This window comes from Mustela lutreola, chromosome 11 (genome assembly GCF_030435805.1).
Source record: "Mustela lutreola isolate mMusLut2 chromosome 11, mMusLut2.pri, whole genome shotgun sequence".
In the NCBI taxonomy this organism is placed as follows: domain Eukaryota; kingdom Metazoa; phylum Chordata; class Mammalia; order Carnivora; family Mustelidae; genus Mustela; species Mustela lutreola.
In genome coordinates this window covers 44,990,827-45,018,451 of record NC_081300.1, presented here as the reverse complement: position 1 = coordinate 45,018,451, position 27,625 = coordinate 44,990,827, and the positions used below count along the sequence as shown (strand labels likewise).

General features: G+C 37.9%; 1 protein-coding gene across 3 annotated transcripts in view; it reads right to left on the bottom strand.

The window, feature by feature from the left end:
* Positions 1 to 23,353, bottom strand: part of SS18 (SS18 subunit of BAF chromatin remodeling complex) — a 93,915-nt gene extending 70,562 nt beyond the window's left edge. Inside the window, exons 1-3 of one of the 3 annotated variants that reach the window (XR_009345790.1) lie at positions 23,009 to 23,353; positions 20,287 to 20,363; positions 5,659 to 5,743 (exon numbers count right to left, since the gene is read on the bottom strand). Coding sequence is in view for 2 of the 3 variants with exons in the window: in XM_059139064.1 (XP_058995047.1) it covers positions 5,659 to 5,743; positions 20,287 to 20,363; positions 23,009 to 23,077 (231 nt within the window). In the remaining variant the exon portion in view is untranslated. The remainder of the gene's footprint in view (positions 1 to 5,658; positions 5,744 to 20,286; positions 20,364 to 23,008) is intronic. The other 2 variants (XM_059139064.1, XM_059139065.1) reach the window with 2 other exon arrangements.
* Positions 23,354 to 27,625: the final 4,272 nt, after the last annotated feature.

Below are 27,625 nucleotides of genomic sequence, written 5' to 3'. Positions count from 1 at the left end.
CAAAATTATGCATGATTAGAAGATCCATCCAAAATGCAGGACAGACCAATGAACTCTAATGTACCAAAATAAGAAAAATCTATTAATATTGTATCAGATTCCATACTGCAAATAACCTTTAGAAAAAACACTTTTTGAGATCCCCCATACTATCAAAGATTACTGTACAACAATCTGAAAAGGCTATTAAAATATAGTCTTCACTTTCCCAATTCCATATCTGAGCAAAACTGGATTTTGTTCTATTTCACCCAAAACATACTACACTAGATTGAATTCAGAAGTAGATATGAGAATACAGCTGTTTTCTATTAAATCAGACATTTAAAAGAAATCTGCAAAACTACTAAACAGTACTATTCCTTCCTCACTAAATCTGTTCTAAAAGAAATAGTTATTTTTTTCTTTAAAGAATGTTATTCACATTAACATGCAATGGGTTTATTATTGTTCATTCTAAATGAACTGATAAATACTTTAAAAATTTTCTCAGTCTTAATTTAAAAACTTGGGAAAACTTACAAATTTATCAATATATATAACCCATATAAAGTTCTTCAGAATCCTCAATAATTTTTTTTTTAAGATTTTATTTATTTGACAGAGAGAGAGCCAGCACAAGCATGGGGAGCAGCAGGCAGAAGGAGAAGCAGTGGGGAGCCTGATGCAGGACTCAATCCCAGGACCCTGAGATCATGACCTGAGCTAAAGGCAGACGCCTAACCAACTGAACCACCCAGGTACCCCTGAGTCCTCAATAATTTTTATTTTTCCTCAATAATTTTTAAGTTTAATGTGGTTCTGAGAACAAAAAGCTTTGGAAATGTTATCACTGTGAAAATCAAAGCCAAAAACTGATTCTTTGAAAAGACACACACACACACACACACACACACACACACACACGGAAAAAAGAGAGAAGCCATAAAAATAAACTATGTGAAAAATAAAAAAGAAAATATCACCAGATTCTGAGGACATAAGAAAGATATTTCATGAACTTTATGCCAATAAATCTGAAAATTTAGTAAATGCTAAAAAGCACAATTTACCAAAATAGGAAACTCACAAAATGTTATGAATTGTGCTACAACCAATTAAGAAACTGAATTAGTAACAAGCCTTCTCACAAAGAAAACTCCAGACCCAGAGAGCTTTTCTAAAGAAGTACACCAATCATTTAAGAAACAGTAACTCTGTGGTACAAACTACTCCAGGTAAGAAAAACTAGAATTCTCCAGCTCATTTTATAAAACCAACATAACCTCAAAATAAAACTCAGACGAAAGCATTCTAAGAAGGGAAAAATTAAAGGTCAATTACACCCAAGAACAAGGACATAAAAATCTTGATCAAAATTTTAACAAACTGAATACAGCAATTTTTTAAGAGACCACGACCAAACCAAACCAAAGATCCTGACCAAGTGGGTCATGAAAAAATAGGTTAATTACAAGAATGCAAGATAGATTGCACATTAAAAAGTAAACCAATGTAATTCACATTAACGATTAAAAAAGAAAAAATTTGTGATCATCTCATTAGATGCAATAAAAGCATTTAATAAAATTTAACATCCATTCAAGATATAAACTCTTATTTAGCAAAACAGAAACAGAAAGAAGGGAACTTCCTCAATCTGATAAAAGGCATCTACAAAAAACTACAGCAAACATCATACTTATTAATGGTCAAACAGTGAAAGCTTTCCCTTTGTGATCAGGAACTTATCAAGATAAAGATGTCCTCTATCACCACTTCTATTCAGGAATGTAGTGGAGGTCCTAGCCAGAGAAGTAAGGCAAGAGAAAGAAATAAAGGGTGTAAGGATCGGCAAGAAAGAAACAAAACTCATTATTCACAAATATGTTCGTGAATATAGAAAACAGAAGGTATCTACAGGAAAATTGTTAGAAGTAAGAGTTGAAGAAGATTGTGAAATTCAGTATCAACTAAATTTCCATGTAAATAGCAAATGCAGTTAGAAAATAAAACTTTATTTAAAAAACAGACTCTTGAAATAGCCTCAAAAAATATGAAGTGCCTAGCAATAAATCCAATGAGAGATGTACACATCCTCTGCAGGAAAAATCATAAAACTCCACTGAAAGGTATTTACAGGATTAAATAAGTGAAAATACATGCAATGATCATGATTTGACAGATTCAATATTGTGAAGATATAAATTCTCTCCAAATTAATTTACAGTCAAGACAATCTCAACAAAAATCAAAACAGGGGCGCCTGGGTGGCTCAGTGGGTTAAAGCCTCTGTCTTCGACTCGGGTCACGATCCCAGGGTCCTGGGATCAAGCCCCACATCAGGCTCTCTGCTCCATAGGAAGTCTGCTTCCTCCTCTCTCTCTCTGCCTGCCTCTCTGCCTATTTGTGATCTCTCTGTCAAATAAATAAATAAAATCTTAAAAACAAAAATCAAAACAAATTATGTTGGACATGCTGATTTTTAAGACATATGGCAACGCAAAGGACCAATAGCCAAGATATTTTTGAAAAACATAAGAAGAACTTCACTTACATCAAGATTTAGAAGACAACGACAAGTGTGAAAAGACAGTGGAATTTATAACAACATACCAATGAGAGAGAACAGAGATCAAACAACCACATATATATGCACATTTGATATATATAGATAGAGGTGACAAGAGAAGTTATTGTTTTTCTTTTTTTTTTTTAAAGATTTTATTTATTTATTTGACAGAGAGAAATCACAAGTAGATGGAGAGGCAGGCAGAGAGAGAGAGAGAGGGAAGCAGGCTCTCTGCTGAGCAGGGAGCCTGATGTGGGACTCGATCCCAGGACTCTGAGATCATGACCTGAGCCGAAGGCAGCGGCTTAGCCCACTGAGCCACCCAGGCGCCCAGTTATTGTTTTTCCAATAGATAATGCTGGAACAGAAAACTATCCATATGGACACAATGAAACTGAACCCATTCCTCACATCATTCACAAAAATAAATTCCACCTAGCTGGTAATCAAGTTCAAAGCAATAACCACATGAAGTATTTCACAGTCAAAAAGAAATGTATGATTATATATTCCTAGTGGGATACATCTTAAGGACAAACATCTTATTGTTTGGCAATCTTGATTGTTATACTGAAATTACTTTTATATAGGTAGTAGCATGAAGCAAATAAACAACCATAATAATGTCATTAAGGTACCAAGAGTTTTAGAATAAGACAGAAGAGATTATACATGAAATGAAAGCTAAGGAAAAAAACCTTTCCTGAAGGGAAATAGCACTAATTCAACACTTGATTTCTTTTTCTAAAAAATGTGTTTACTAGTTCTGTTCACCAAAAATACCTAGAAACAATGAAAACCCAGTAATAATGAATGCCCCAAACATCCAAAATGTGGTCTCTAAATATCAATTCCCATTGAAAAAGTGCTGCCTGAAAAGAAGAGCTGAGGCAGAATAGTTCTGAGGCAGAAAATATAGTCAGCCTGACAGGTCTCTCAAATCCTGAAAGAAAAGAAGCTATACAAGAATACTTGAATCATGTCAGATGGACACAGCAGCCAAATGAACAGGCTCTCACTGATCAAAGTAGAGATAACCTGAAGTATCAAAAAAAAAAAAAAATATTCCAATGGACACATTAAAAATACAAAACATGTATGTTTAGATGACATAATAATCAAAAAATCACTGGTCACCTTCACAGATTGCTAGGGGCCAACTTGTTATTCTGAAAACTGTTAAGAGGTTAGAAACTAGCCTTTAATCACCATTCTCATATAGGGACTCTCTATCTCAGGATAACCAAATACTTGATGAAAGGATTTTTTCTTTTTTAAAAGAAGTACAACTAATAAATACAGGAGGAACTGTAAAATTAGAGATTCATCATTCTGTGATCCAAATATGAAATAACATATCTGGCCAACAAGCATCAATGACTGCTAAGATCATTAAATGAAAGGTTGATGGGGAAATTTATAATAGAGTCATCAGGATGGTATCAACTGGGCCCATCAATCAATCTTCTTTTTTCTTTAGGTAGATTTCACGCCCAACTTAGGGCTTGAACTCATAATCAAGAGCTGCATGCTCTACTGAATGATCCAACCAGACACCTGTCCCGTTCATCAATCTTTTTTAGAAATCTAAATTTCCAGAGAGAACTGCCCTTTTTTTTTTTTTTTAAAGATTTTATTTATTTATGGGGCGCCTGGGTAGCTCAGTGAGTTAAGCGTCTGCCTTCGGCTCAGGTCATGATCCCGGTGTCCTGGGATGGAGCCACGCATCAGGCTCCATTTATTTATTTGACAGAGAGGAAGATCACAAGTAGGCAGGCAGAGAGAAAGGGAGAAGCAGGCTCCCTGCTGAGCAGAAAGCCCGATGGGGCTCGATCCCAAGACCCTGAGATCATAACCTGAGCGAAAGGCAGAGGCTTAACCCACTGAGCCACCCAGGCACCCCACCATTCATCAATCTTAACATTACTAAAAATGGAACAACCAAAATGTTCCCCCCCTGATGTGATACATATAATAGGCAACACAGCACCACCAATGAAATATTCTTTTCTTTTTTAAGTGGAGCTCAACACAGCCGTTAAACTCATAACTCTGAGATCATGATCTGAGCTGAGATCAAGAGTCAGACACTCAACCAACTGTGCCACCTAGGCACCCCTCAATTAAATATTCTTTTTTTTTTTTTTTTTTCAGATTTATTTATTTATTTGACTGACAGAGATCACAAGTAGGCAGGGAGGCAGGCAGAGAGGAAGAAGCAGGCTCCCCGCTGAGCGGACAGCCCGATGTGGGGCTCAATCCCAGGACCCTGGGATCATGACCTGAGCTGAAGGCAGAGCTTTAAACCACTGAGCCACCCAGGCACCCCTCAATTAAATATTCTTAACACAAAACTGAATCTAACTCTAATCAAGCTTCTCTACCTAATTATCAGCTTATAGGAAATAAGAGATAAAATGGAAGAATACATTAAAGGACCATGAGGATACATTTAGCCAAATCCAGATATAAGATACCCAAGTTCTTCAACAAATAAATGGACAATAAAAAAGATTAACTGATAGATTCAAAAAAACTTAAAACACATATCAACCAATGCAACATGTGGACCTTGTCTGGATTCTGCACCAAAAAATCATTTTAACATTTGGGTTTAAGACATTTGATTTAAGATAATCAGTGAAAACTGAAGATAGCCTGGGTATAATAAAAAATTAAGAAACTCTGGTTACTCTTGTTGGGTGGAATACTGCTACTTCTCTGCTAGAGATGCATACTGAAGTATTTACCAGGGAAAGTATATGATGCCTGGGATTTGCTTTGAAATACTACATGCTTATTCATAAATTATATGTGCAATTACAAATTAAAATAAATAAATAAGTAGGCAGGTGGGTAAATATGTGGGTGAATGGATGAATGGATATAACTTCTTCAGGAAGGGAAACAATTCTAGGTGAATCGACTCAAATTAAATATGAAAACAAAACAATGAAGCTTTTAGATCATATAGAAGAATACCCTGATGTTCTCAGAAGGCAGAATTTACTAAACAAAACTTCAACATCACTGAACAAAAATGTGTTATCCTGTACATAACTCTATGTAAGATTTTGTCTACTTCACACTATTTTAAAGGTACTTACTGCTGGTAAAAGAGACTGCATATTTTGATTAGAATCTGCTATTGTAGCAAGGTAGACCAAGTTCGTATGCAACATCTGCTGATACCTATTAAAACAAAACAAATACCAATATTAAAAATAATTTTCTTCCAACTGCTTAAATACAAATAGCATTCTAATTATTTCTCAAGTTTAATAAAAGATTTCTGTTACCTGAACATCAATAGCCCATCAATTTTTTCCTAGTTCCTCTGCAAAATAATTCCAAATAATAAATACACTCCAAGATAATAACAAACACACAGATCTTACCATGTGCTAGATATTGCTACAGTTGTTTTATATACTCCTATATTTCAGTCAATCCTCAAACCCAAGCTATGAGGTAAAAGTAGTTATTTTCTCCATTTTACCAGATGAGGCAACTGAGATTTAGAAAAGTTAGTAACATACACAATATTTGCACAGCTCAGGAAATGGAATTACCGAGATATGTATTAGCTCTATACATAGCACGTGTGTTTTCTTTCTTTTTTTTTTTTTAAAGATTTTATTTATTTATCTGACAGAGAGAGAGATCACAAGTAGGCAGAGCAGCAGGCAGAGAAAGAGGGGGACGCAGGCTCCCTGCTGAGCAGAGAGCCCGATGCAGGGCTTGATCCGAGAACCCTGGGATCATGACCTGAGCCGGAGGCAGAGGCTTAAGCCACTGAGCCACCCAGGTGCCCCACACATGTGTTTTCTAAAAACAGAGCTAGAAGGCGGAAATCAACAAAATTGATATGCTTAATCCCTCCACCCTGCCATTTTCATATTGCCAAAAACCCCAAACCCAAGTTAAGGCAACAGGCTCTGCTGAAAATGTCAGGAAGGAGGCAGGAATCACACAACTTTTCTTTCTCCAGCAGCAGTAAGCAACAACGGATACCTGCTGCAGATGTACCGAACATGTATTAGGGCTCAGCATGTAAAGGAAACAATGAATAGGTGTTTTCACTTATACACACACACACACACACACACAAGTTTATATTATACTGTAATATATTATATACACATACATACATCTACATGAGACAGAATATGATAGGGGACTATATCATTAAGAATTAGCTTAAAAAAAGAGGGGCATAAAAAAAAGGGGGCGCCTGGGTGGCTCAGTGGGTTAAAACCTCTCTCCGCCTTCAGCTCAGGTCATGATTCCAGGTTCCTGGGATCGAGCCCCACATCGGGCTCTCTGTTCAACAGGGAGCCTGCTTCCTCCTCTCTCTCTCTCTGCCTGCCTCTCCGCCTACTTGTGATCTCTCTCTCTGTCATATAAATAAAATCTTTAAAAAAAAAAAAAAAAGAATTAACTTTAAAAAACAAAGCAAAGTCTCACTAGTGCAATGAAGTGGTTAAATATGTTCATGGTGATCTTATGAATTAGTTTTACTAAGTCTCTGCAAATTGGTAGTGATCCAGTTAACTAGTGTTTGTAAACCTTCCAAATACAAACTTAAAAATCCTACACCAAATTGTTAGGCTGTTTCAGATTTTTGTTTACCTAGAAACATTAAATACAAATCAAAATAATGAAAGTAAGATAAAAGAACTTTATTCAGCTAAACAGTCTTCTAACACAGATCCCAAATGAAGTTGTTCTCTATACACCATAGGAGGAATCCTAGAAAATCTTTTGCTGCATTATTTTATTTCTATTAGAATTGGCCTTACTACTTTTTTCTTATTAGAGAAAAAAAACTTACTTCTCATTGGCCTTCAATTTTCCTAACAAGTTCATGTTCTCTTGTTTTTTACAGATTTCTTAGAGGCATAACCAATATACAGAGATCCACACCCATTTAATTTGTATAATTTGATAAGTTTGGACATATGCAAACACCTGTGACACCATCACCACAATCAAGGTAACAGACATAACCAACACTTCCCTAAGTTTCTTGGTTTCCTTTTGTGTTTTTTTGCTGTTGTTTAAGAAGTTTAGGCTCTTAATGTTCCTCCTCACATATTACACTATGTGGCTCAATCAGACATGATACAATGTTTGTTTTACAGTGATTCTTAGACAAGAGGACCAGGAATTATTACATTGTACTGCATTTTTCATAATGCTTAATTACATTGTCAAAACGTTTAAAACAACACTAAAGGAAACACTAGCTGGAACTATTTCACTACTCTGTAAAGACCTTGAATGGAATTTAAAATACAGGGTTCCAAAATCTTGCCATTTTTTAAAACCAACCAGGCATTTTTAATTAGAACATATAACCCAGGGGACACCTGGATGGTTCAGTGGGATAAGCGCCTGCTTTTGGCTCAGGTGAGGATCCCTGGGATAGAGGCCTCACGCCCCCCAAACCCATCACGGATGATCCCTGCTCAGCGGGGTGCCTGTTTTTCTCCTTCAGCCTGTAGCTCCTCCAGCTTATGCTCTCTTTCTCCCTGACAAATAAATAAATAAATAAATACTTTAAAAAATATATATAACCCATTTCAAAGTTTACACCTCTAAGTTTTTCCTTTCTTCTCTGAGTATTAATATGGCTTTAATATTCAGTATGAGGGGGGGGCGCCTGGGTGGCTCAGTGGGTTAAGCCGCTGCCTTCGGCTCAGGTCATGATCTCAGGGTCCTGGGATCGAGTCCCGAATCGGGCTCTCTGCTCAGCAGGGAGCCTGCTTCCCTCTCTCTCTCTCTCTCTGCCTGCCTCTCCATCTACTTGTGATTTCTCTCTGTCAAATAAATAAATAAAATTTAAAAAAATATATATATATTCAGTATGAGGTTTGCTGACCACCCTGCAAAAATAAAATAACAAAACTTACTAAGAAACTAGGCTTCCTCATGACCCTTCAAGAAAAAATTTTAGTCCTACTGATTAGTACTTACCAAGTCCATATTAGAATACTGTTAAATCTAATCTGCCACACTCTTAAGGCCTCATTTGTAAAAATAAATGGAGTTAAAGTAGATCTCCAAAGTCCCTTAGAGTTCTAAGTATCTATAAATACAGCCCCCTTTTATGGAGTACTTTAAGACATTTCCCAACCTAAATCTTTTTAACTTTTAATTTTTGAAATAATTTTAAACTTAGAGTTTTCAGAATAGTATGAAGAATTCCCAAATATCGTTCTCCCCACACTCCCCAATCTTTGGCATTTCACATTTGTCTTACTCCATCTCTAAACACACACACCAGTATGTACACACATACAGGCACACACACACTTTCTTCAAAATCTTTTGACTCAGTTACAGACATAATATCCCACTACTCCCAACACTTCATTTTCTAAAAACAAGGAAATTCCCATATACAAACACAGCAGAATATTACTACAGTAATACCATGTAATCATCCACAAACCCATTCAATTACTCCAATTTTCCCAACAGCCCCAAATCTTCTACTTAAATTATCTTCTCTAACTTCATTAGGGTTTCTTTTTTGTAATCTGCATTATTTTTATAGCATTCATCAAATAAGTTTTCCTAAGATCCATTCAAGACTTAAAGATAAATATTAATGAAAAGGTAGTATATATTCATATTCAAGTCTGTGTATTCATCACCTAAAAAGCAATAAGCAAACATTCCAGAAGAATCTGGTTTCAGCTGACTCTTCTGAAATAATTTAAAAAAAAAGTAGATTCTTCTACAAATCTTACAGAAATATTTTCCTGAGAAACTTTATTCTGTATATACTTTTACTTTTTTAATGTACATGTTTATTATTTCTAAAATGGTCTATATTAACAAAAAAAAACCTGAGTATATATGATAAGCACAGATACAAACATTTTACTTTTGATGATGGTAACTTCCTAATAAATACTGCAGATATTCCAAAATACCCATAATTATTAACCTATTAAATGAGAGGCAGTTCCACTTCTACTTCCCAAAGATTCCACTAAGAACCACTACATCAATTATCTGGAGTAGGGTCAAATAACCACTCTTAAATTTATTGATATAATTAAAAAATGGACCGGTTTCTATCTCCGGCACACAGCCCTGTTTGGAGTCTCCAAACCCAGCCAATTCCTGCATCGTGATACTATGCCATTTCTCCCAGGGGAGGAAGGTCCAGTGTCATGAGCTCCAGAGTGGATTCCTTTCCATGGGAAAATGATGAGCAGAGGGACTGAGAGCTGAGTGTGCTCCATAGAGTGACCCATGAAATGACTCTGTAAGGACCTTCAAGATTCATGCTGGAGTATAAATGAGGAAGAGGCCAGATTCTGGAGGACAAACAGGCAAATAAGTTGTTGTTTTTCAGTAGATACATCTAGAAATTATTAGTTCAAGAGACAGAATAAAAAAAGAAGTGATCCAAAAATGATAAGACAAAAAGTCACCACAGGGACGCCTGGGTGGCTCAGTTGGTTAAGCAGCTGCCTTCGGCTCAGGTCATGATCCCAGCGTCCTGGGATCGAGCCCCGCATGGGGCTCCTTGCTCTGCAGGGAGCCTGCTTCTCCCTCTGACTCTGCCTTCCACTCTGTCTGCCTGTGCTCGCTCTCACTCTCTCTCTGACAAATAAATAAATAAAATCTTTAACAACAACAAAAAAAATGTCACCACAAAAAAAAAGAACAAGAGGCAGTACCAATGACTAGGGACCTTATCAATGCGGACATTGGAAATATGTCAGATCTAGAGTTCAGAATGACAATTCTCAAGGTGCTAGCTGGGCTCAAAAAAGGCATGGAAGATATTAGAGAAACCCTCTCTGAAGAAATAAAATCCCTTTCTGGAGAAAATAAAAGAACTAAAATCTAACCAAGATGAAATCAAAAAAGGAATTAATGAGGTGCAATCAAGAATGGAGGCTCTCACTGCTAGAATAAATCAGGCAAAAAAGAGAGAATTAGCGATACAAAAGACCAAATGACGGGGAATAAAAAAACTGAACTGAGAAAAAGAGACAAACAACTACAGGACGATAAGGGGAGAATTCGAGAGATAAGTGAGTGATACCATAAGATGAAACAGTATTAGAATAACTGGGATTCCAAAAGAAGAAAGGGGGGGGCAGAAGTATACTGTAGCAAATTATAACAGAGAATTTCCCTAATATGGCAAAGGGAACAAGAATCAAAATCCAAGAGGCACAGAGAATCCTCTCAAAATCAATTAAAATAGGTCCACACCCCATCATCTAATGGTAAAATTTACTAGTCTTAGTGACAAAGAAAAAATCCTGAAAGTAGCTTGGGACAAGAAGTCTGTCACATACAATGGCAGAAATATTAGATTGGCAGCAGACTTATCAACAGAGACTTGGCAGGCCAGAAAGAACTGGCATGACATATTCAGAGCACTAAATGAGAAAAATATGCAGCCAAGAATACTATATCCAGATAAGCTATCACTGGAAATAGAAGGAAAGAGAAAAACCTTCAAAGGACAACCAAAAATTAAAAGAAACTGCAAGCACCAAAACAGCCCTAATAGAAATTATGAAAGGTGTCCTCTAAGCAAAGAGAGAACCACAAAGTAGTAGATCAGAAAGGAAGAGAGACAATATACATTAACAGCCACCTACAGGCCAATTCAATGGCACTAAATTCATATCTTTCAATAGTTATCCTGAATGTAAATGGGCTAAATTCCCCAATCAAAAGACACAGGATATCACAATGGATTAAAAAAAACAAAACCGAGGGCACCTGGGTGGCTCAGTGGGTTAAGCCGCTGCCTTCGGCTCATGTCATGATCTCAGGGTCCTGGGATTGAGTCCCGCATCAGACTCTCTGCTCAGCAAGGAGCCTGCTTCCTCCTCTCTCTCTCTCTCTGTCTGCCTCTCTGCCTACTTATGATCTCTGTCTGTCAAATAAATAAATAAAATCTTTAAAAAAAAAAAACGATCAATATGTTGTCTGCAAGAAATTCATTTTAGACCCAAAGACACCTCCAGATTTAAAGTGAGGGGGTGGAAAACAATTTACCCCACTAATGGACATCAAAAGAAAGCCGGTGGCAATACTTATACCAGATAAATTAGATTTTAAGCCAAAGACTATAATAAGAGAAGGACACTATATCATATTCAAAGGGTCTGTCCAACAAGAAGATCTAACAATTTTAAATATCGATGCCCCTAACATGGGAGTAGCCAACTATATAAACCAAATAACAACAAAATTAAAGAAACACATTGACAATAATAAAATAATAGTTGGGGACTTTAACACCCCCCATACTGAAATAGACAGATCCATCCAAGCAAAAGATCAACAAAGAAATAAAGGGCTTCAATGACACACTGGACCAGATGGACATCACAGATATATTCAGAACATTCCATTCCAAAGCAACAGAATACACATTCTTCTCTAGTACATATGGAATATTCTCCAGAATAGATCACACCCTAGGTCACAAATCGGGTCTCAACTGGTATCAAAAGATTGGGATCATTCCCTGAATATTTTCAGACCACAATGCTCTGAAACTAGAATTCAATCACAAGAGGAAAGTTGGAAAGAACCCAAATATGTGGAGGCTAAAGAGCATCCTACTAAACAATGAATGGGTCAACCAGGAAATTAAAGAAGAATTGAAAAAATTCTTGGAAACAAATGAAAATGAAAACACAACTATTCACAATCTTTGGGCCACAGCAAAGGCTGAAAAGGACCCAAATAAATAACATCATGAATGACAGAGAAGAGATCACAACCAACACCAAAGAAATACAAACAATTACAAGAACATATTATGAGCAACTATATGCCAGCAAATTTGACAATCTGGAAGAAATGGATGCATTCCTAGAGACATATAAACTACCAAAACGGAACCAGGAATAAATAGAAAACCTGAACAGGCCCATAACCAGTAAGGAGATTGAAGCAGTCATCAAAAATCTCCCAACAAACAAGAGACCAGGGCCAGACAGCTTCCCAGGGGAATTCCAACAAACATTTAAAGAATAATTAATACCTATTCTTCTGAAACTGTTCCAAAAAAACAGAAACAGAAGGAAAATTTCAAAACTCATTTATGAGACCAGCATTACCTTGATCCCAAAACCAGACAAAGACCCTATCAAAAAAGAGAATTACAGACCAATATCCTTGATGAACACAGATGCAAAAATTCTCACCAAAATACTAGTCAATAGGATCCAACAGTACATTAAAAGGATTATTCACCATGACCAAGTGGGATTTACTCCTGGGCTGCAAGGTTGGTTCAACATCCGCAAATCAATGGGATACAATACATTGATAAAGAAAGAACAAGAACCATATGATACTCTCAATAGATGCTGAAAAAGCATTTGACAAAGTATAGCATCTTTCTTGATCAAAATTCATCAAAGTGTAGGGATAGAGAGTATATTCCTCAATATCATCAAAGCCATCTATGAAAAACCCACAGCGAGTATCATTCTCAATGGGGAAAAACTGAGAGCTTTTCCGCTAAGATCAGGAACACAGCAGGGATGCCCACTATCAACACTGCTATTCAACATAGTACTAGAAGTCCTAGCCTCAGCAATCAGACTAACAAAAAGAAATTAAAGGCATTCTGAATCGGCAAGGAAGTAGTCAAACTCTCACTCTTTGCCGATGATATGATACTTTATGTGGAAAACCCAAAAGACTCCAGTCCAAAACTGCTAGAACTCATACAGAATATTAAATCAACGCACAGAAATCAGCTGCATTTCTATACACCAACAAGACAGAACAAAGAGAAATTAAGGAGTCGATCCCATTTACAACTGCACTCAAAACCATAAGATAACCAGGAATTAACCTAACCAAAGAGTCAAAGAATCTGTACTCAGGAAACTATAAAGTACTCATGAAAGAAATTGAGGAAGACACAAAGAAATGGAAAAATGTTCCATGCTCATGGATTGGAAGAACAAATATTATGAAAATGTCTATGCTACCTAAAGCAATCTACACATTTGATGCAATCCCTATCAAACTATCATCATTTTTTTTTCAAGGAAATGGAACAAATAATCCTAAAATGTATATGGAATGAGAAAAGACACCGAACAGCCAGAGGAATGTTGAAAAAGAAAGCCAAAGTTGGTGAAATCACAATTCCAGATTTCAAGCTCTATTACAAAGCTGCCATCATCAAGACAGTATGGTACTGACACAAAAACAGACACATAGATCAATGGAACAGAATAGAGCCCAGAAATAGACCCTCAACTCTATGGTCAACTAATCTTCGACAAAGCAGGAGAGAATATCCAATGGAAAAAAGACAGCCTCTTCAATAAATGTTGTAGGGAAAATTGGACAGCCACATGCAGAAGAATGAAACTGGACCATTTCCTTACACCACACACAAAAATAGACTCACAATGGATGAAAGACCTCAATGTGAGACAGGAATCCATCAAAATCCTTGAGGAGAATATAGGCAGGAACCTCTTCGACCTCAGCCACAGCAACTTCTTCCTAGAAACATCACCAAAGGAAAGGGAAGCAAGGCAAAAATGAACTATTGGGACTTCATCAAGATCAAAAGCTTCTGCACAGCAAAGGAAACAGTCAACAAAACCAAAAGACAACTGACAGAACAGGAGAAGATATCTGTAAATGACATATCAGAAAAAGGGCTAGTATCCAAAATCTATAAAGAGCTTATCAAACTCACCATCCAAAGAACAAATAATCCAATCAAGAAATGGGCAGAGGACATGAACAGACATTTCTGCAAAGACAACATCCAGATGGCCAACAGACACATGAAAAAATGCTCCAATCACTCGGCATCAGGGAAATACTAATCAAAACCACAATTGGATACCACCTCTTACCAGTCAGAATGGCTAAAATTAACAAGTTGGGAAATGACAGATGCTGGTGAGGATGCGGAAAAAGGGGAACCCTCCTACACTGTTGGTGGGAATGCAAGCTGGTGCAGCCACTCTGGAAAACAGAATGGAGGTTCCTCAAAAGTTGAAAATAGAACTACCCTACAACCCAGCAATCACACTACTGGGTATTTAACCTGAAGATACAATTGCGGTGATCCAAAAGGGCATGTGCACCTGAATGTTTATAGCAGCAATGTCCATAATAGCGAAACTCTGGAAAGAACCTAGATGTCCATCAACAGATGAATGGATAAAGAAGATGTGGTATATATATATATACAATGGAATACCAAGCAGCCATCAAAAGAAATGAAATCTTGCCATTTGCAATGATGTGGATGGAACTAGTGGGTATTATGCTGAGAGAAATAAGTCAATCAGAGAAAGACAATTATCATATGATCTCCCTGATATGAGGAATTTATGAGGCAAAGTGGGGGGCATTGCAGGGTAGGGAAGAAAAAAATGAAACAACATGGGATCGGGAGGAAGACAAACTATAAGAGACTCTTAATCTCAGAGAACAAACTGAGGGTAGCTGGGGGGAGGGGGGTGTGGAGAGGGTGGTTCGGTTATGGACATTGGAAAGGGTATGTAATATTGTGAGTGCTATGAAGTGTGTAAGCCTGACAATTCAGAGATCTGTACCCCTGGGGCAAATAATACATTGTATGTTAATAAAAATAATAATTAATTTTTTAAAAAATGAACCAAAAGTCACTCTCATTTTTAACAATAAACCTTTACCAAGAAACTATGAAGATTATATGTATAAGACAACAGAAATACGATTTACAGAATAAAAGTTATATTCATAATCAGAGATTTTAAACTACATTCTTTTATATAATGATTAGTAGAAACTTTTTTGCATGAAAACCACTTACAGTACACTCTGAAGTAGTTACATTCATGATGAAATACAGAAAACAAGGGCTGATTTAAGTAAATATTTAAGTTGATTAACAAAATACTCAAATCAAACACTACAACAGAACAACAATACATTCTCACACGTTATCACAATCTAAAGGGAAGAGAATCTGTGCATATGAGCTCTACAAGTGATCTGTTAATTTTTATTGAGCATAACAGGAACGTGTATACATAGATGTAGATAAAGATAGGTACAGCAATATACACAGAGATCTTACCAGTGAAAAATCTTTATGTGATGAGAATATAGTGGCTGTCATCTCATTTTTACGTTATCTGTGTTTTTAAATTTTCTACAATTCATATACTACTTTCATAAAAAGTTATTTTATATTAAAAATATACTGTTTTAGGCAAAGTTATCACATCTTAATGAATTGTTTAATTAAAATCGAATAGCCCAGATGGCTATCATTTAATTAATGCTCTTCTTCATTTTCCTGTTCTTTCTCCTAATGCAGGAAACAAGAACATTTAAGGTTGAGAGGAAGAATTTTTTCTTTACTCATAAACCAACACCAAAAACTTAAAAAAGAAAGAATAAAGAGCTTTAAGAATAAAAGAAATTTAAGAATCCATCAGAAAGAGCAAAATGTAAAACTCCATCTAAATCAATTTAAACCCCATCTGCACCAAATATGTGAGAAAATGAGGTCTATTCTAATATGCAGAGAAGGGGGAAATGATTATATATACACACACAAAAACTAAGAATATAGAGAATAAAATAGTATATTCTTTTGTTGACTCAAGTTGGAAAGGCTGATTCTATATCTAAATATGTCTTATCCATGCTATGTACTGCTGGGTCCTCTAAGAAACTGAACCCGTACTATGTCAAAATCCTTGGCTTGGGGCACCTGGGTGGCTCAGTGGGTTAAGCCTCTGCCTTCAGCCAAGGTCATGATCCCAGGGTCCTGGGATCGAGCCCCGCGTCGGGCTCTCTGTTCAGCAGGGAGCCTGCTTCCCCTCCTCTCTCTCTGCCTGCCTCTCTGCCTACTTGTGATCTCTGTCTGTCAAATATATAAATAAAATCTTTAAAAAAAAAAAAAAAAATCCTTGGCTCTATCTGGCAGTTTAAAAAACCATAGGTGAAAGTAAGTATTCTAATCAGAGACTGTCAACTTTTATTATCCCATGGCTGATCTGAGGCAGTGATCTCCCTACCACTGATCATTATCCATAGTTAAACTAAGGAAATAGATCAGCTAATTAATTTTTTAAAGAATATTTTGAAATATAAACAGACATGACTCCTTGAAGAAACAATATACATAAAAGTAATGGAAATGATCATACAAAATACAAAATGTACAAATGACTAGAAAAGAAAATATCCTGGTACTCAGACCTAAGTTTCTAAATACGATTCTCTAAAGAAAGAACCCGGGCTTGAAGAAATGGGTAATTCCAAACTGGGGCAGGAAAAAGAACAAGATGAGATTTTCTTGTGGTGCAAGAAAATAAGAAAATGCTCAAAAAAATCATGGATACATATCAAAAAGCTAGCTTGAGGGGCTCCAGTGGTCAACACTGAGGACAACTTCAGAAAGAAAACAGATGAATGCCTGGGTATCTCAGTTGTTAAGGGTCTGCCTTTGACTCATTGAGTCCTGGGATGGATCCTTGGAAAGAGCCCTGCAAGGGGCTCCCTGCTCAGTAGAAAGCCGGCTTCTCCCTCTCCCACCCCCCCTGCTTATGTTTCCTCTCTCGCTGTCTCTCTGTCAAAAAAATAAATAAAATCTTAAAGAAAGAAAGAAAAAAAGGAAGGAAGGAAGGAGGAGGGAAAAAAGGAGGGAGGGAAGTAAAGTAGCATTATAACCTAATAAACATAGTAAGAAAGTAACATTATAACCTAATGAACATAGTAAGAACATAGTAAGTAACATAAATCCATTCACATATAAATAAATGAATGAGTGAATGGGGGTAGGGAATGAGAAATGGTTTCCTTATAGTAGGATTTCAAATAAATATAAAAGGAATGATTGATTTAGTCACCATTTGGCAACCACCACAGTAATAATTGTTTCAATCAAGAAACACTGGATGATGGATACTAAAATAAATGCCAAAACAAAAAACAAACAAACAAAAAAAAAACAAGAAGGAACAACTTATGTGTGTCTCAAGGATAAGATACATATGAATTAAAAGGAGAAAAATAGTAACTTCACAGCGGAGAAATTGGCAGCCCTCATCTTAACTAAGTGATTAAGATTCTCACAAATACTGGGACAAATCACTATCATACAGCTACTTGAGAATGCATTGAGAAGGACACACCATGACATTTGTGATGCTCCTACGGAAAGGACATAACATGAATCTAATCAAGGGAAACAACAGTCAAACCCAAAATGAGGGATATCCCACAAAATAACTGCTATGTATTCTTCAACAATTGAGGTAACAGACTGAAGAATGATTTCAGATCAAAGGTGTACTCAAGGCATGTGACAATTAAATGTAACATCTGATCCTGCACTGGATCCTAAACCAGAAGAAATACATTAATGGGACAATTAGCAAAATTTTAAACAGGTCTTAAGATTATAGCATTGCATTCTTAATTTTAACAATTATACTCTGATTATTTAAGAATTTGTGCCTATTTTTATAAATTACACCCTAAGGTAATTAAAGGTAAGAGAGAATCGTGTCTGCAACTTATTCTCAAATGCTTCAGAGAAACAATATGGAAAAGAAATGAATGATATGGAGAAAAATGAAACTAAAGTGCATATAGGAATTTCAGGAATTTCTTATACTGTCTTTAAAACATTTTTCTAAGAATGAAATTATTTCAAAATAAAAAGTTCTAGAAAAAGATACCACTCACTTTTCACCAACCAGATGTGGAAAAAATTCAAAAGAAGACTAATATTCAATGTTGGCAGAGGATGTTAGAAACCAAGGCTCTAAAATCTGGCTGAGAGATACAATCTTCTTGCAGGGTAATTTGGCAATTTAGCATGGTCTTTGACCCAGCCATTCCATTTATAAAATTCTAACCTATTAAAAAACAAAATATTTATCTAAATGTGCTTATGTAGATATAAATGCCATGTGTGTAAACACACAGAGAAATGTTCAGAAGGACAGGTACTAAACTATTAAAAGTAGTTACCTCTGAGGAAAGGAGAAAAGCGTTAAGAGTGGAAAGTGAAATGTGACTTACTTTTCTATCTACCAAATTTTATACTTTTTCTTTTTACAATGACCCTACACGACTTTTTCATTTCAAAAATGCTGTTAAACGAAGAGGGAAAAGACAAAGCAACCAATAGAGTCTCAAAATTAGATACAGGGTAAATCAAGTGATAGCAAAAGTCCAGTACAACAGGAAAGCGCATGCAGAGGCAAGACCCAGGGTTGCTTAAAAAATCTACTTGAGGACAGACTAGTGAGATCACTAGAAGAGACAAATGTGTCTCAAAACAATGGTCACAATAAAATATTTTAGAGTTGCACTATCCAAAAAAGTAGCCACTAAGTAGAATGAAATATGGCTAACTCAAATGATGTGTTATTGTGTAAGACTCACAAGGGATTTCAAAGACTAAGTATGAAACAAAAGAATATAAACTATCTCAATATATTTATACTAGTTATGTATTAAAGTGATATTATTTTGGAAATAATGGCTTAAATAAAATATATTATTAATATTAATTTCTCCTGTTCCTGTTTAATGTGTTTATCAACAAATGTAAAATTATGTATGTGGCTTGCAATATATTTCTACTGGACAGTGCTACAGACTTTTTTTTTTTTTTTTAATTTGACACCCAGAGAGCAAGAGAGGGAGAAAGACAGAGAGCACAAGCAAGGGGAGGGGGAAAGGGAGAAGCAGACTCCCTGCTGAGCAGAGAGACCAATTCGAGGCCCGATCCCAGGACCCTGGGATCATGACCAAGCCAAAGGCAATCCCTTAACCAACTGAGCCATCAGGTGCCCTATCCTAGAGACTTCTGATAAAATATTGAACTTGTTCTACTACACCTAATTCTATTAAGGATAGCATTTACTTCAGACATATCACTTTAAAATCACAAATTTGGTTCTTATGAATGATAACCAACACTCTGTTAGATACAAGCTTTGCTTTCTCAACCACATATATGGATGTAATTAAATATCCTACATATGTGACGATCTAACTCTTCCACAAATCAGACTACACAGAAATTTGAAGTCATTATTTTACAATGCAGGATAAGTATCAAAGAAAGAAAAAAAAAGACATCCACTGCAGCCCATAGAACATTTTTTTACAAAAATCAGGAAAAGTCACACAAAAAATTATACACTACTCTTCACAGAAGTATTCATAACAGTCAAGAAATGAAAACCGAAATGTCCATTACTGATGGATAAATAGAACATGGTATAAATAAAACACTGAAAAATTATTTGGCAATAGAGAGGAAGTACTGATATATGCTTCATATTGATGAACCTCGGAAAATATTATGCTAAGGAAAAGAACTCAGTCAAAAAAGACCACAGATTATATGAAGTCATTTACATGAATTGTCCACAACAGGCCAATCTACACAGACAGAAAGCAAATTAGAGGTTGTTAGGGAGTGAGGAATTAGGAGGTGGGAATGGAAAGTTATTGCTAATGGGTACAGGATTCTTTTAGAGATGATGAAAATGTTCTAAAATGGACTGAAGTGATGATAACACAACTCTATGAATATACCAAAAGCTTTGAATTGTACACTTTAAAAAGGGTGAATTGCACAGTATGTGAATTGTATCTCATTAAAGCTGTTTTTAAAAAGAAAAGAAAAAATTAACACAGAAAAATGAATACAAAAAATTTTTTCATATCATTCTTACTGAGAACACTCTGAGGTCTTTCCTTTATTCTGATAGTCCATTATACACTGAATAAGATGGTTATTTTCATCCAACATCTGAAATAAAATTAGAAAAAGTTTATTATAAATCTAGTGCATCACATAAAATTTTTAAAAATCCTTCAGATTTCTAGAAATGTTTATTCATATTGATATTGAATCTATTCTGGTCTTTTAAGTCTTAGATCTACACCTCTGGAATGGTATCAACAATTTTTAAGTAACTCTATTGCAGTTATTCTCCCTCTGAATATTATTATTCCTGCAGCCCAGGAGGGGTTTCTTTTGTATTCAAACATTTTATTACTTCTACTATCTGTAATAGAAGCTTTAGTGTGTTAAAACTAAGAGGTAAGGGTCCGAGCTGACTGCATCATTCTTATGCTTTGCGGTAGTAAAGAAAAATTTTGTCTTTACCCACAATGAACACATGAAAATGTAGGCCCATGAAGCTTGAGGAGATGGATGGCTAGTTTCCAAGTGTTACACAGCATGGTTCTGTGATTCTTCAAATACAGTATAATCAAACATAATAATTTCTAATCATGTATTATTTGTTGCAGACTTTATGAACTTACCTTATAATTAAATTGTTCCAAAGTTTAAAAACAAAAAGCTTATCAGTTTATCACTCTATCATCTTAAACAATTTAGAGCAATACTGGCTTAACGGTTAAATAACTCATTTAAGCAAGGCAGTATTGAGTAAAGAGTACTGATGTAGCAATGAAAAGGTCAGTTAGTTTGAGTGCCAGCTTCCCAATCCTGCGCAAATCACTTGGGATTTCAGGGGCTCAGATTTATCTTAAGGTTAAAGGACAGAAGTAGATGTTCCTCCTGAATGTGCCTCACCCTTCCAAGAGTTAATAAAGTATAATACAATAATCAGTCTAATCAGTCTATTAAGTATAATACAATAATAATTTAGTTAATGTTGCTCTTTTAAAAACAAAATCCAGGGGCGCCTGGGTGGCTCAGTCGGTTAAGCTGCTGCCTTCATCTCGGGTCATGATCTCAGGGTCCTGGGATCGAGCCCCGCATTGGGCTCTCTGCTCAGCAGGGAGCCTGCTTCCTCCTCTCTCTCTGCCTGCCTCTCTGCCTACTTGTGATCTCTCTCTGTCAAATAAATAAATAAAATCTTTAAAAATAAATAAATAAATAAAAAATAAAAACAAAATCCATTTAACCTAAATTGTGACTTTCTTCCTACCTAATGAATCACAGTCTTCACTTGCTAGGAAAAAATATATATACTGACATCCTTTTCCAAAAAGTACAGTTATTTCCTAAATAGAATCATAAGATGCAAAAAAAAAAAAAAAAAAAGTCTTTAAAAATCCATTAGTCCAATCTAATGATTTCACAACGTATCTCCGTAGGAAAAACTTTTTGGAAACCAACCAACCAACCACAGAACTCTTCTACAGTCCAAAAATAAAAATAAAAAGTGAATCCCTCCAGAAACGCGTCTTCCGTGTATGTACTTGGAGCTGTTTGCCAGGCTGCAGACTCAGCTCAATGTACTACGTGAACGCAGTGCATTTCGAGGCACTGACAAGCGGGTTTATGCAAAAAATAAAGCAACAGTTGGGCAAATGTCAAATGCCACACTAGAAAGAACCTGACAGTAAACAGAAACCCATTAACATAATCCGCTGGACATACAATAGTGTCCTGAGTGGTACGGAAAAGTTGGCTTTTCTTGTTTTCATCCTCATCCCAGTGTATACAACATGACCGAAATACTTAAGGTAAACTGCTCAATTTAGCAAGTAACTTTTCAAAGTCTGGCTGACTAAAATTCAGACGACTGCCTTGCTCACAGGCAACAAGGGATAGCGGACAATAAAGAAGCTCTGTGTCCCCAACTGGCAGTAACACAGCAGCGACAGAGGCAACACTACCCTCTAAAAGGGACGCACCTCCCCGTGTATTTATCACGACTTCTGTAATAGGTCACGATTATCAGATTGTCTCCGCCCCGAGACTCCAAGTTCCATGAAGGCAGGGACCATGGCTCACCACTGAGCCTCAGCACCCAGAGCAGGCGCTGGATGAGTACTCACAGCAGATGTACACGGAGAGGGGGTGAATCCGGAAGGGAGAAGGAACTCCGAGGGTAGCCCCTAAGTCCACACGGCCCTCCTCCGCCCGCCCTTCGGGCTCTTGCAACGTCCCCCCAAGTTCTCCCGGGAGCTCCCCAAGTCGGCCGAAGTGCGCAGCGCGGCGGAGGGTGGCGACCCGCGCTTCGACTTCCCCTCGGCCTCCCGCGACCCGAGGTCGGGTGTGCACGAAGCAGCCGCGGCGCGCTGGGCGGGGCGACGCCAAAGTAACTCGGGAGAGACGCGCGGGGCCGCGGGGGGCGCCGGCTCCGACAAACAGCCCTTCCCCGCGCGGCCGCTACGGCCGGGCGCACGCGCCCCGCCGCCCGAGCGCCGCCCCATCCCTAGAGAAATCCGGCGGCGGTTACTTGGGCTTTTGTGCCTGTAGGAAAGAGCCCAAACGCGCGCAGGACTCCGTGGGAGAACCGGTTCGCCGCCTTCCACCACCCACTCAGGCTGAGCCCGCGGCTCGGGTTCCCACACACGACCGCCTCCCTGCAGGCCCGCCTCCGCCCCCGGCCCAGCCGACTCCCGGGCTGGCCCCCCGTGCGCTCCCAAGGGCAGGATGCGCCTGGCATCCCCGACCCCGCGAGGCTTCACCTTCTGAATCGCAGCGGGAGTGATCTCCCCCTTGCCTCGCTGCCTCGGGGCTGCGAACGCCACAGACATGTTGCCGCCGTCACCACTACGGGCAAGTCCCGAGCGCTCCGGGTGAACGGCAAACTGGGGGAGAGACGCCGGCCTCTCGGGCCGAACCACCTCGGGAATGCGGGGAGGGGGGATGCTCCGGCGCCCGACGACGAGCCGGCCGGCCTGGCCTCCAGGAGTTCCTCTGGCCCACAGAAGTCTTCTTTGGGCGCGTTACCGGGAACCACAGCCCTGGCAGCATTGCCCTGTTCTTGGCACACCTCTCGTCCTTCCTCCTTTCCTGCCTCGGCCCCCCTCCCGTTTGAGCTAGTGGTAGAGCCGCGCCCCAGTCCTCCCTCCGCTTCAGCGATTCAGGAAATGGTCCCGCCGCCGAGGGAGAAGGAGAGGCTGGGGCAGACCCTGTCACAGGAAATGCGAGCGGCCCGAGCCGGCCCGCCCCTTGCGCGCGGACTTGCCTCCTTCTCCTGCCTGCTGAAGACTCCCTCCAAGTGCGTTTTGGCGCTCGGCTGTAGCCCTGGTTCAGTTTTTCCAACTTCATCCTCACCCCCCGCCCCCGGGAAGAAGTGGCCGCCCTGGGTTGTCCCGGCACCGCGGAGAGGGAAGGAGGGTCAGGACCCGCGAGTTCGTGCAAACCCGTGGAGCATCTGCCGAGATAAGCGGAGGTGGAAGGTGTAGATGAACGCGGATTCGCTGGTTTAAACTGCTCGGCTACGCCCCAAAGGCGCACCTCATGGTTCACAAGTCTCGCACGCACACACAGGCGTGCTTTAACAGTTGGAAAGTAAGCCTGACCCCCAAATCGAGAAAGGAAGGCTGTGTCCAGTACTCAGGGCAGTTCGCCAACTTGGCTAGAGAGACTTTGGAGAGTCGTTCTACGCTTGGGACAAACCCTTGGCAGAAATGCGCGTCGATTTCGTCCGACGTGGATCTTTCGGGTTAAGTTTTGAGATCGTGCACTTTCACACTTAAACAATTATACATTTAATGCCTTGCAAATTAGGTCAGAGCTGCCAGGCTTCAAATCAGTGTGAGGAAATTTAAAAAAAAGAAAAAATCCAAAGCTCTCGAATTATGCCAGAAACACCGGCAAATGTGGGTAATGTGTGTGGGGGTGGGGGAGGTTGTCAGGGTTGTAATAATTATTATTCTCTAAATTCGGACATCCATGTAACACAAAGGAAACGTTTATGTAAAATATGACCCAACAGTAATGAGACTCAAAAATCAGTCACTTCGTTTATATATAAAACTGGAAAAAATAAGATAAAAATGCACATTGAAAAATTTTTGTTTCAAATACATGCTCTTTGCAAGAGGTCATAAGTTTCATTTATTAAGCAAATGTGGCTGCATTTTGTGTGCTAGTCTGCTTGTCTTTATGCAAGACACCTAGGATACAACTGTGAATAAGGTGAGCATGGAACCAGCTCTCATGGAGTTTATATTCTGATAGGGCTGACAGATTAGAAACAAACAAATATGTAAATACGTAAACGTCTAAAACGATTAGATGCCAATAAGGAATGAGAAAATGATGGGCAATCACATGAGTAAGAGTGGGAAGCCTTCTCTGTTAACTGACATCTAAAGGATAGAAAGACTTAAGCTATCCTAAGAATAAAGAAAGAGAATTCATACTCCTACTAATAATAGTTTTTCTTAGAATTCTTGTGTTTCACTACCCTAAGCCTTGGGGGATGGGGGGGGGCCTACCAAGTCTTGTTCACCATTAACACACTATGTCCAACACCTGACTGTCACCATCATGTCTTGATGTTTACACAAAAGCACCTTGGGGCACCTGGCTGTCTCAATGGGTAGATCATGTGACTCAATCTCAGGGGTTGTGAGTTCCAGCCCACATTGGGAGCAGAGGTAACTTAAAACAAAAATCTTTTTTTAAAAATGGTACCTTAACTGTTAAGAGGAATATTTCAGTTGGAAAAATGAAGCATGATCCTACCCAATTGTGTCTGCTTGGAAGATAGCACTGAAATCTTAACAACATGAACCAGTGGGAATAGTTGTCTGAGTTTCTATATTCCAATTTAAAAAAAAAAAAAAAAGTGCAAAGCAGACTTCTATTCCAAGTAGGTACCAAAAGATAAGTACCTTCTTTGTTTAAATTATAGCTTCCCAACAATAGGAAAAGAAATTAACTGAAGATAAGTAACAGGTCAGCCCAAGGTGTTCTTTCCTTCAGAGTAGAAGATTGGGGCCTAGGGCACTAGGCATGAATAACCTCAGCCTTTTCTGTGATGGCATGTGTGCCATAAAAATACCGTTATTTTCTTGTGTCCATCACATGACATCAATAGGAGGGCATTAAAGATCAAGCCAGAAATCAAATGATCTCTGTAAGAAAAGAAACTTTAAAGGAACCCTATGTTACTCTCAAGTTTCCTTTCTGTCTTGTTTGACCATTAGTTTTGGGGGGAGAGGAATCCCAAAGTATAGACTGAGTGGTAGCAGATTTGGGAGAAAAAGAATGAAGAGTACCCAGTATTTAGTTAAGGAGAAAACGGAATAAAAATGGAGACATGTAAAGAAGGAATTGAGGTCATATAATAACAAGGCAAAAGGTTTTTTAGAATAATCCTAATAGAACATATACAGTGGTTTATTTTTATTTTTTTAAGATTTTACTTATTTATTTGATAGAGACAGCAAGAGAGGAAACACAAGCAGGGGGAGAGGGAGAAGGAGAAGCAAGCTTCCCGCTAAGTAAGGAGTCAGATGCAGGGCTCAATCCCAGGACCCCAGGATTTTGACCTAAGCTGAAGGCAGCTGGTTAATGGGCTAAGCCACCTAGGCCCCCCTATACAGTGGTTTACAATAAGTAAAATAATCTGCATGAACAATTCATTCTTGATTATTCAAACTAATGAATGAATGCAGACACATTTAACAAAAGTAAGAAAATCGTCCATTTTTTATTTTTCAAGTGTTTTAGTTTATTTGTATTACATGAATTTGTGTTTCTTAAATGTATTTCACCAAACGAATAAAGTGAAGTGCTCCAGGAATATGCTCAATATGTAGTAAAACTATAATTACGGCATTAAAAATTATCTTAATTCACAAAATTATATCATATATGTACAGATAATTGAGATTACGTTCATATAAGCATTTCTCTAATACATACTGTTTTGTAATTAATTGAATACCCATTTTATCAAATTTGCTGATATTTAAAGTCTCTGTGCTGCCATAAACTCTTTGAATACATGGGGAGGCATAGACCAAGCCTGTCTGCTCATAATTGGGCTCAGAGCCCTTCATGGGAGGCTGAGCAGGAAGCCTGCTTCTCCCTCTCCCTCTGCTGCTCCCCCTGCTTGTATTCTCTCTCTCTCTCTCTGTCAAATAAATAAATCTTTTTTAAAAAAGTTTTTTCAGCCTAAAACAGAAATCAAATGGGATTTTTCCCTACCTAGGATGTTCTCTGACTTCTATATGATGTGGTTACTATGTTGTAGTAAAAGAATAACTGCTCTTGAACGACTTCACAGTTTTAGAAAGGATTATAATATCCCTTGAACAATGTGGCTTTGAACTGCATAAGTCCACATATATGCAGACTTTTTGGACACAATACAGTACTCTAAATGTATTTTCTCCAAACATTATATGTTATTATATATGTATTGTATTTTCTCCAACATCATATGTTAACTTAAAAAAAAGAAGAAAATGTATTTTTTTTCTTAAGGATTTTCTTAACATTTTCTTCTCTAGCCTATAGAATACACTATATAATACATATAACATGTTTTAATCAGCTTTTTATGCTATTAGTAAGACACTTCTGGTCAAAAGTAGGCTATTAGTTAAATTTCTGGGAAGTTAAAAGTTACACATTGACTTTCAACTGCATGTGGGGTCAGCATTCCTAATCCCTGCATTGTTCAAGGGTCAACTATACTACTTTCCCTATGAATTGTTAATTTTCTTATGAATGGGTGTGATAGGCAGAATAATTTCATCCTCACAGAGATGACCACCTCCCAATCCTCAGAACCTGTAAATATGATAGGTTAAATAACTAAATGGAATTAAGTGTCAAAATTCAAGTGATTAACTAGCTGAACTTAAAGAAATTATCCTGGCTTATCTGAGTCAGCCCACTGTAATTTATAAATATCCTTACCTAGGGAACAGTGAAATTACAGAGTTAAAAAATCAGTAAGATGGTGTCTTGAGAAAAACTTGACTGGCCGTCAAGTTTTATCTTTGAAGATAAAAGGGGGTCATGAGCCAAGGAATGTGGGCAGCCTGTGGAAGATGGATAAAGTAAGCAGATTCTCCCCTAGAGCCTCCAGAAGGAACCCAGCAGGCTAACACTTAAATTATAGCCCAGAAGGGGTCCATTTTAGATGTCTGACCTCTAACTCTTGAAGATAATAAATTTGTTGTTTTAAGCCATTATTGGTCATAATTTATTAGAACAGCAATAGAAAACTAATACAATGTTTTTTCCCATCTAACATTTATGGTTGAATCTTGGGCAATATGCATTGAAATACTGGTAAGGTCTTCAGTACCTTACAAACTGTTGTTCTTATATTA